The 11,084-nt window shown below is 44.9% G+C and overlaps 1 protein-coding gene across 1 annotated transcript; it reads left to right on the top strand.

Annotated features, from left to right (window-relative positions):
* Positions 1-215: 215 nt before the first annotated feature.
* On the top strand, positions 216-6,868 carry myh6 (myosin, heavy chain 6, cardiac muscle, alpha). Its single transcript, XM_085381390.1, has 2 exons — positions 216-6,136; positions 6,673-6,868. Exon 1 carries the CDS (start codon positions 303-305, stop codon positions 6,105-6,107), a length of 5,805 nt encoding a protein of 1,934 aa, XP_085237516.1. The 5' UTR covers positions 216-302; the 3' UTR covers positions 6,108-6,136; positions 6,673-6,868.
* Positions 6,869-11,084: the final 4,216 nt, after the last annotated feature.

The following is an 11,084-nucleotide window of genomic DNA, read 5'->3' on the forward strand; positions in this document are numbered from 1 at the left end:
AGCTCCAGGGAGGATGCAGTCTAAATGCAGACATGTCGGGACTATCAGCAGCAGATAAGCGGTACAACTTCACTTTTCCTAAAATGGATTCTAACAGCCAAAGGTCCTGTATCTGCCCTCATGGTGCATTCACTTGATTAGACAGATTTAGTTCAGCTGTCATCTCCTAATTTGGTCCACAGGGAGTCTTTATAAATATCACCTGCTGTGAGGAGACTGCAGTTCTCCATCAGCTTCAGCAGGAAAACTCTCTCACTTAGTTTGTTCTCTCCTCTGACTGCCAACGTTCTCCACCGTAAAGCATGGGCGACTCTCTGATGGCCGAGTTTGGGAAGGCTGCTCCTTACCTGAGGAAGTCTGAGAAGGAGCGTCTGGAGGCTCAGACCAGACCCTTTGACATCAAGACTGAATGTTTTGTAGTCGACACTAAAGAAGAATATGTCAAAGGAAAAATCCTGAGCAAGGACGGAGGGATGGTAACGGTCCAGAAGGAAGATGAAACAACGGTGACAGTGAAGGAATCTGACACTCACCCCCAGAACCCACCCAAGTTCGATAAAATCGAAGACATGGCAATGTTTACATTCCTCCACGAGCCCGCCGTGCTGTTTAACCTCAAAGAGCGTTACGCAGCCTGGATGATCTATACCTACTCCGGGCTCTTCTGCGTCACTGTCAACCCCTACAAGTGGCTTCCTGTTTACGATGCTGAAGTGGTGGCTGCCTACAGGGGGAAGAAGAGGAGCGAGGCCCCTCCTCACATCTTTTCCATTTCTGATAATGCGTACCAGTACATGCTGACAGACCGGGAGAACCAGTCTGTCCTAATCACTGGAGAATCTGGAGCAGGAAAGACTGTGAACACCAAGAGAGTCATTCAGTACTTTGCCAGCATCGCTGCAGTTGGTGGTGCAAGCAAAAAAGACAGCAGCAAGGGGACTCTGGAGGATCAAATCATCCAGGCAAACCCGGCACTGGAGGCCTTTGGCAATGCCAAAACGTTGAGAAACGACAACTCGTCGCGTTTTGGAAAATTTATCCGAATCCACTTTGGCACGAGTGGTAAGCTGTCATCTGCTGACATAGAGACGTATCTGCTGGAGAAGTCACGAGTTACCTTTCAGCTAAAGGCCGAAAGGAATTACCACATATTTTACCAGATCCTGTCCAATCAGAAGCCAGAGTTGTTGGACATGCTGTTGATCACCAACAACCCATATGACTACTCCTACATCTCCCAAGGAGAGGTAACAGTTGCTTCCATCAACGACTCGGAGGAACTGATAGCCACCGATGGTGCCTTTGATGTTCTTGGCTTCACTCCAGAGGAGAAAATGAGTGTCTACAAACTAACTGGTGCCATTATGCACTACGGCAACATGAAGTTCAAACAGAAGCAGCGTGAGGAGCAGGCTGAACCTGATGGAACTGAGGCTGCTGATAAATCAGCTTACCTGATGGGGCTCAACTCTGCTGATCTCATCAAAGGGCTTTGCCACCCCCGAGTTAAGGTAGGAAATGAATATGTCACCAAAGGGCAGAGTGTGGACCAGGTTTACTATGCCATTGGTGCTCTGGCTAAGTCAGTGTATGAGAAGATGTTCAATTGGATGGTGGTGAGAATAAACCAATCACTGGACACCAAACAGCATCGTCAGTACTTCATAGGAGTGCTGGACATCGCCGGGTTTGAGATCTTTGATTTCAACACCTTTGAGCAGCTGTGCATCAACTTTACCAACGAGAAACTGCAACAGTTTTTCAACCATCACATGTTCATCTTGGAGCAAGAAGAGTACAAAAAAGAAGGAATCGAATGGGAGTTCATTGACTTTGGCATGGACCTCCAGGCCTGCATAGACTTGATTGAGAAACCTCTGGGGATCCTGTCCATTCTGGAGGAAGAATGCATGTTTCCCAAAGCTAGCGACCAGACCTTCAAGGCCAAGCTCTATGACAACCATCTGGGCAAGAACAAGATGTTTGAGAAGCCACGGCCAGCAAAGGGGAAAGCAGAGGCCCATTTCGCCCTTGTTCACTATGCCGGGACAGTGGACTACAATATTGCTGGCTGGCTGGTCAAAAACAAAGACCCCCTAAATGAGACAGTGGTTGGTCTATATCAGAAATCCTCTCTGAAGCTTCTCAGTCTTCTGTTTTCAAACTATGCAGGAGCTGATGGAGGAGACAAGGGAAGTGGAAAAGGAGCCAAGAAGAAAGGCTCCTCCTTTCAGACGGTGTCTGCACTTCACAGAGAAAACCTGAACAAGCTGATGACAAACCTGAAGACCACTCATCCACACTTTGTCCGCTGTCTGATTCCTAATGAGAGGAAAATTCCAGGAGTCATGGACAACTGCCTCGTGATGCACCAGCTGCGCTGTAATGGGGTCCTGGAAGGCATCCGGATTTGTAGGAAAGGTTTCCCAAACAGGGTGCTCTATGGAGACTTCAAACAGAGGTACAGGATCTTGAATGCATCCGCCATCCCAGAGGGTCAGTTCATAGACTGCAAGAAAAGTACTGAAAAGCTGTTAGGATCGCTGGACATTGACCACACTCAGTATAAGTTTGGTCACACAAAAGTCTTCTTTAAAGCCGGCCTGCTGGGTACACTGGAGGAGATGCGAGATGAGCAACTCTCTCGAATCATCACCAGGATCCAGGCCAATGCCCGAGGGCTCCTCATGAGGAAGGAGTTTATTAAGCTTGTGGAACGTAGAGATGCCCTAATGGTCATTCAGTGGAACCTTCGGTCTTTCCTTGGGGTGAAAAACTGGCCCTGGATGAAGCTCTTCTTCAAGATCAAACCCCTGCTGAAGAGTGCAGAGTCTGAGAAGGAAATGGCCAACATGAAGGATGAATTCAACAAGCTAAAGGAAACTCTGGTGAAATCAGAGGCAAGACGAAAAGAACTGGAGGAGAAAATAGTGACTCTCCTCCAAGAGAAGAATGATCTGACCCTGCAGATTCAGTCTGAACAGGACACCCTAACAGATGCTGAGGAACGCTGTGAACAGCTGATCAAGAGTAAGATTCAACTGGAGGCAAAGCTAAAAGAAATGACAGAAAGACTGGAGGATGAAGAGGAGCTGAACGCTGATCTGACAGCAAAGAAACGCAAGCTTGAAGATGAATGTTCAGAGCTGAAGAAGGACATCGATGACCTGGAGCTAACGTTAGCTAAGGTGGAAAAAGAGAAACATGCTACAGAGAATAAGGTGAAAAACCTGATGGAGGAGATGGCTTCACAGGATGAGAACATCACAAAGCTAACCAAAGAGAAGAGGGCGCTGCAGGAGGCTCACCAGCAAACTCTGGATGACCTGCAGAGTGAAGAAGACAAAGCTAACACTTTGACCAAAGCTAAAGCTAAGCTGGAGCAACAAGTGGATGATCTGGAGGGATCGCTGGAGCAAGAGAAGAAAGTCAGGATGGACCTGGAGCGCTCAAAGAGGAAGCTCGAGGGAGACCTGAAACTGATCCAGGAGAACTTGATGGACTTGGAGAATGACAAGCAGCAGCTGGAGGAAAAACTCAAGAAGAAAGACTTTGAGGTCACCCAAATAACTTCAAGACTAGAAGATGAGCAGATTGCATCAGTTCAGCTCCAGAAGAAGCTCAAAGAAAGCCAGGCAAGAATTGAGGAGGTGGAGGAAGAGCTGGATGCTGAGCGAGCAGCCCGGGCCAAGGTGGAGAAACAGCGTTCTGATCTTTCCCGTGAGCTTGAGGACATCAGTGAACGTCTAGAGGAAGCTGGAGGAGCCACATCAGCTCAGGTGGAGCTGAATAAAAAGAGAGAAGCGGAGTTTCAGAAGCTGCGTAGAGAGCTGGAGGAATCAACCCTCCAACATGAGGCCACCGCTGCCACCCTGAGGAAGAAACATGCTGACACCGTCGCTGAACTGGGAGAACAGATTGATAACCTTCAGCGTGTGAAGCAAAAACTGGAGAAGGAAAAGAGTGAGCTGAAGCTAGAGCTCGATGATTTGTGCTCAAACATGGAAAATGTAGTAAAGACAAAGGCAAACTTTGAGAAAATGTGCCGAACGATGGAAGACAACATGAATGAGTACAAGAGCAAATGTGAGGAGGCTCAAAGGACCATCAATGACCTGACAACCCAGAGGGCCAAGCTCCTCACTGAAAATGGTGAGCTTGGCCGGCAGCTGGAGGAGAAGGATTGTCTGATATCACAGCTTACTCGAGGGAAGAACTCGTACAACCAGCAGATGGAAGATCTGCGCAGACAGCTGGAGGAAGAACTAAAGGCAAAGAACGCTCTCGCCCATGCTGTTCAGTCTGCTCGTCATGACTGTGATCTGCTCCGAGAACAATTTGAGGAAGAGCAGGAAGCCAAGGCTGAACTGCAGAGAGCTCTGTCTAAATCCAACACTGAAATCTCTACATGGAGGACCAAATATGAAACGGACGGCATCCAGAGAACTGAGGAGCTGGAAGAAGCAAAAAAGAAGCTTGTTCAGAGACTGCAAGAGGCAGAGGAGGCCATTGAGGCTGTGAACGCAAAGTGTTCCTCCCTTGAGAAAACCAAACACCGCCTCCAAAATGAGATTGAAGACCTCATGCTGGACCTTGAGAGATCTAATGCGGCATCCGCAGCACTGGACAAAAAACAAAGAACCTTTGACAAAGTCTTGGCAGAGTGGAAGCAAAAATATGAGGAGTCGCAGTGTGAGTTAGAGGCATCTCAGAAGGAGGCTCGATCTCTGAGCACTGAGCTCTTCAAACTCAGGAATGCCTATGAAGAATGCCTGGATCAATTTGAGACAATGAAGAGAGAGAATAAAAATCTCCAAGAAGAAATCTCAGACCTCACTGACCAGCTGGGAGAAGGTGGCCGCAGTGCCCATGAACTAGAGAAGATCAGGAAGCAACTTGAACAAGAAAAGGTTGAGCTACAGTCGGCGCTGGAGGAAGCTGAAGGTTCCCTGGAGCACGAAGAGAGCAAGATCCTCAGAGCACAACTGGAGTTTAACCAAGTGAAGGCTGACATGGAGCGCAAGCTGGTCGAGAAGGACGAGGAAATGGACCAGGCCAAGAGGAACTACCAGCGTATGGTGGAATCACTCCAGTCCTCTCTGGAGTCCGAAACCAGGAGCCGAAATGAAGCCATGAGAGTCAAGAAGAAGATGGAGGGCGACCTCAATGAGATGGAGATTCAGCTGAGCCAAGCTAACAGGCAGGCAGCTGAAGCCCAGAAACAGGTGAAGACCCTCCAGGCGTTCCTGAAAGACACTCAGCTGCAACTAGATGATACCCAGCACGGCAACGATGACCTAAAAGAAAACATTGCTCTGCTTGAACGCCGAAACAACCTCATCCAGGCTGAACTGGAGGAAGTGAGAGCCGCACTCGAGCAGACCGAGAGAAGTCGGAAACTGGCCGAACAGGAGCTGACCGAGGCAACGGAGCGAATGCAACTCCTACACTCCCAAAACACCAGCCTGATCAACCAGAAGAAGAAGCATGAAGCAGACCTCCTACACCTGCAGTGTGAAGTGGAGGAAGCCATACAGGAGAACCGCAATGCTGAGGAGAAGGCAAAGAAGGCGATCACAGATGCAGCCATGATGGCTGAGGAGCTAAAGAAGGAGCAGGACACCAGTGCCCATCTGGAGCGCATGAAGAAGAACATGGAGCAGACCATCAAAGACCTGCAGCACCGTCTGGATGAGGCTGAGCAGATCGCCATGAAGGGCGGCAAGAAGCAGCTCCAGAAACTGGAGGTTCGCATCAAAGAGCTGGAGAATGAGCTGGAGGCAGAGCAGAAGAGGGGAGCCGAGTCCATCAAGGGAGTTCGCAAGTACGAGCGCCGCATCAAAGAGCTCACCTACCAGACCGAGGAGGACCGCAAGAACATGGCCCGCCTCCAGGACCTGGTGGACAAGCTGCAGCTGAAGACCAAGTCCTACAAGAGAGCGGGTGAGGAGGCAGAGGAGGCGGCCAACCTCAACATGGCAAAACTACGCAAGCTGCAGCACGAGCTGGAGGAGGCAGAGGAGCGGGCCGACATTGCCGAGTCGCAGGTGAACAAGCTGAGGGCAAAGACTAGGGATGGATCGTCTAAAAAGGGCCTGGATGAGTGAGGAACAGGAACAGGAAGTGCACATCGCAGGTGAGAAGAGTCAGTGACATAGTCAGAGCTCTGTAAACAATACGGTCTATCAGGTTTAATGGAACCCTAATAAATAATGTCTAAATAATGTTTATGCATTTTAATTGAACATTTACAAACAGAAAGAACAAGATAATAAGATCATAAATAATGTTTAATAGCACTACAGACCTAAGAACCTAATCCGTTTTAAATTCATTACCACAGCTATTGTAAAGTTAAACCACAACACTTTAGCAATTTTCAAACTTTCCATCAGTTTGAGTTGAATAGTTTCTGCTGATGAGAAGTTCTTCACACTAATGTGTTATGAATCATTCCTGCTGTGTTTTTGTTTCTGTCTTTTACATTGTGTTTATTATTTTAGAACATCTGATCTATTAAATATATATACACAGCATTAAAACACATGACATTAATGCTGTTTTACTCATGAGTGTGTATAAATCCTCATCTGTGGCCTTAACAGCACAGATTTATTTCTGTATTTTTTTCATGTTTATGTCATTAATGTTTGAATCTGTTTCCTCCCACAGATGTTCCTGAAGCTGAAGCTGAAACCGTCACCTCCCTAATCAGTAATTAGTATTTGATGTATTGATTATTCTGCTGATCATGAGTTCTCTGAAGCTTTTCATTCACTTGATGTTTAAGGATGTTTAGTATGTTTATGCTCACTCCAGTAAAACACATCTAGCATCACAGAGACTGAAATAAATCAAGTTCTGCTTCCATATTGTTGTTTTAAATTTGGTATACCTGCAGCTGAGGATTTTAAACCAATACTTGGGTTAATTGATTGTTTCAGGTTCGTACTCTTCTCTGATTCACAGTTTTGAAATGATTTTCAGAAACTCAGATTTTCCTGTTTCAGCAGTTTTCAGTCAAATCTTTGGGAGAGATCTCTTTGCTTTGATTCTTTCTCTGCTGAACTTTGTTTGTTTGCTTTACTGCATTTCTTTGAATGCTGAAGTGTTGATGTTATTAATGTGAACATCAATAAAGTCCCAGCTGATCCCTGAAAACTGATTTCTGATTTCAAATCACGTGACATCGATAAAACTGAACTTTTAACTGATGATGTTTGAAATGTGAATCAATCTAAAAGCTTGTGTGTGTGTGGATGCGTGTATACCATGTTTAGATATCTTATGGGGACCAAATGCCCATCCCCAGAAGTTTGAAGGCATGTTTGAGGCTCAAAATATGGTTTTAGTGTCAGGGTTACAGTTAGGTTATGGTTAGGTTTAGGCATTCATTTTAGGCTACATCCACACTAGCCTGAATAGATTTGAAAACGGCGTTTTCATCTGAAAACGCTCCGCGTCCACCCTTGCGTTTTCAGTTGTTTTCAAAGAGTTGCACGTCCACACTAAAACGGCCGAAAACGCTGACGTTGCAGCGTGAAACGCAAGACAACTCGACCTGCGTCATTTCCCTCTGCCGTTTACTTACATACTTGCTCTTTTCCTTGGGGAAAACGCCGTCTCAGTGTGGACGGGAGGCCAAATAGGAGAGAAAACGATGCGTTTTCAAACAAAAATGCAGTAGTGTGGACGTAGCCTTAGATGGTTAGGGTAAGCGCTTAGGAAAAGGGTTATGTCAACTAGATCTTCCCACAGGATATGAAAACAAGTGTGTGTGTTTGTATGTGTGTGAAAAACAATTTTTATATATATATATATATATATATATATATTAGGGGTGCAACGATATTCGTATCGTATTGAACCGTTCGATACAGTGCTTTCGGTTCGGTACGCATATGTATCGAACAATATATATTTTTTAATTTATTTTATCAACTTTCCTTCTGACGATGCTGTCTGTGTTGAGCGCTCAGTGAATCTGCGTTTGACTACTCCGCCTAGGCTGCACTGTCGAGCACAGATCCACTGAGCTCCACCCACATGCATTCAATCAAGCTAGCGAGACAGAAGCTAAGCTTATTGCAACATGGCAACTGCCTCAGTGCCTCCTGAAGTCGAACCTCCTCCACCGTCATTGAAATCTGGCGTTTGGAACTTTTTTGGCTTTCGTGTGAAGTATCACCCTGATGGTAAGCGCGTTGTGGACAAAACTACAACAGTATGTCGGATGTGCCACGCCATGGTTAATTACATCGGTGGGAACACAACAAATATGAATGCACATTTACGCCGACATCACCCTAGTGCAAAGACGAGTGAAGGCAGACCAAAACAACAACAAACACACATGCTACAAACTTTGTCGGAGTCATTTAGACAGCCGTTAGCGCATGATTCTAAGAGGGCAAAAGAAATCGACAGGGCAATTGCTACTTTTATTGCTGTCGACATGCGACCCTTTTCTGTTGTAGAAAACACCGGGTTTCGGGAAATGCTGAGAGTACTTGAGCCCCGTTACAGTATTCCTTTACGAACCCATTTCACCGATATCGCAGTTCCTGCTTTGTACAAGGAGACAAAAGCTAAATTAGAGACGGCAGTGTCAGCAGCACCCGCTGTTGCTCTGACCTCAGACAGCTGGACGTCAAGAGCTACGCAGAGCTACCTCACTGTCACCGCACATTACATTGATCCGGAATGGCAGATGAAAAACTGTGTTTTGCAGACACGCCTGGTCGAAAGTCACGCCACTGACGACTTAGCCAAAGGTCTCTCTGAAGCTGTGGAAGACTGGAAGTTAGTGTGACCAAATGTGACAATACCTGTAACTACTGACAATGCTAAGAACATAGTTAATGCTGTCACAGCTGCTGGGCTGGGGCCACAAATCGGATGTTTTGCACATACAATTAATATAGCTGCTCAGAAAGGAATGGCAGTGCAGAAGGTTTCCCATCTCCTAGCAAAGATGAGAAGAATTGTCTCCTTCTTTCACAGAAGCACAACAGGATGCAATGTGTTTATGAAAAAACAGCAACTGCTGCAGCTTATTGGAAAAAAACTGATTCAAGATGTTCCAACTAGGTGGAACTCCTCTCATGATATGATGGAAAGATACCTTGAACAGCAAGCTGCAGTGTATGCTGCTATGGCCGACAATACTGTGAAGAAGAGTATGAAGAACATTCAGAATCTAACTCAGGAAGAACATGCACTGGCTGAAAATCTTGTTACAGTCATGAAAACCCTAAAAACTGTGACAGTCATGATGTGTGAAGCGTCATCTCCAACAGCATCCATGATCCTGCCACTTAAAATGAACATCCTGAACTCTATGGCGCAGTCTGGTGATGATAGCCCAGCAGTGAGAGATGTAAAAAAAAAACATCAGGGAGGACCTGGAGAAGAGATACGCTGATCCTGCCCTTCAGAATTACCTACACAAGTGCACAGCTTTAGATCCTCGATTCAAGTCCCTGCGACACTTGGATAATGTCACTCAGCTGAGAGTCTACAGAGCACTCACCACAGAACTTGTCTTGAGCATTGAACAAGTAGGCATTCTTTTTTTTATTTTTGAAATTTTATTTAGCTACTGCTTGATTTATAAATATTATTTAAACAAATACAATTAACAGTTTGGTTGTTTATATTTCCTCAGGACCAAGCCGCAGGCACCACAGAAACTGCGACCTCCGCAGAGACTCAAGCAGCAAACTCTTCAGATTCCCCATCAGCATCTCCACCAGAGAAAAAGTCAGCCATGAAGGAGTTGTTTGGAGAACTGTTCATGTCACAGGAGCCAAGGACCAGGTCTGCAGCCGAAGTGGCAGAGGAGGAAATTAACTTGTACAGGTTAGCAGACTGCATTCCCACAGATGATAACCCACTGAGATGGTGGAAGGAACATCACAGCTTGTACCCTCATCTTTCCAAGTTGGCACAGTGTTACTTGGTCGTACCTGGAACCTCTGTCCCAAGTGAGAGGGTGTTTTCCACAGCAGGTGACATTGTCACAGCAAGCAGATCTGTACTGTCAGCAGAACATGTGGACATCCTAATTTTTCTGAAGAAGAACATGGAAATTGAGTAAACTATGTTTTGGTTTGTATTTAACAGGACCGTTTATTTAAGTTGTTTATGCTGTATATGCAGCTAAGTGCTAGCACTCCAGAAGATGAGTGTTAGGGGAGGTCCGTTAAAGAGTGATTCATTTTATGGGTACCTGATTTGTTATATATGCTGCTGAGAATATACCCCAGAAGAAGGGTATAGAATAGCTTTTATTTGTATTTATTTTTTATTCTTTACATGGTGGGTTTTTTTTTTTGTTTGTTTGTTTTACATGGTGCCAAGTCTGCACAACAGAAAATATGTGAAGTATAGCTTTACCAGATTTAAGTTTTCATGTGTTTTCTGTACACTATAGAACATGGTTCTAAAAAAAAATTTTCATGCCAGGGATTGGGTGTGTTTGTTTTATATTCTGCCAAGAATAGAAAATACCGTCAGGGATTCCCAAACAATGCAGAACTGTATGTGGTTGATACCTTGTTTTTAGAACATTTCAAATGTTTAAAAATATATTTAGGAAGGCCTTTCTGTGCAATACATTTTTATTTAAGTTGTTTTTGTTGTATATGCAGCTAAGTGCTAGCACTCCAGAAGATGAGTGTGAGGTGAGGTCCATCAGAGAGTGGTTCATTTTATGGGGACCTGATATGTTCAATATGCTCCTGAGAATTTACCCCAGAAGAAGGGTATAGCATAGCTTTTATTTTGGAAAAGGACATTTCTCTGAAATAAACTCGTTTCCAAACTCTTTTATTCTTTTATTATTTTGTTGTTTCAGCAACATTTCATTTAAAAACTGTATTTTTGAGTTAAAATATATATTTATAATCTTAATAAATTACAAATTAAAAAAGGCATGAACATTTTTTGTATCGAAAAAATATCGAACCGTGACACCAAAGTATCGAACCGAACCGAACCGTGAATTTTGTGTATCGTTGCACCCCTAATATATATATATATATTTGCAAGCCCTGTATCTGATTGAGGAATCACTCATCTTT

This window comes from Rhamphochromis longiceps, linkage group LG15 (assembly GCF_057381845.1).
Source record: "Rhamphochromis longiceps isolate RC_006_pf linkage group LG15, R_longiceps_female_GT1.1, whole genome shotgun sequence".
Taxonomy (NCBI): domain Eukaryota; kingdom Metazoa; phylum Chordata; class Actinopteri; order Cichliformes; family Cichlidae; genus Rhamphochromis; species Rhamphochromis longiceps.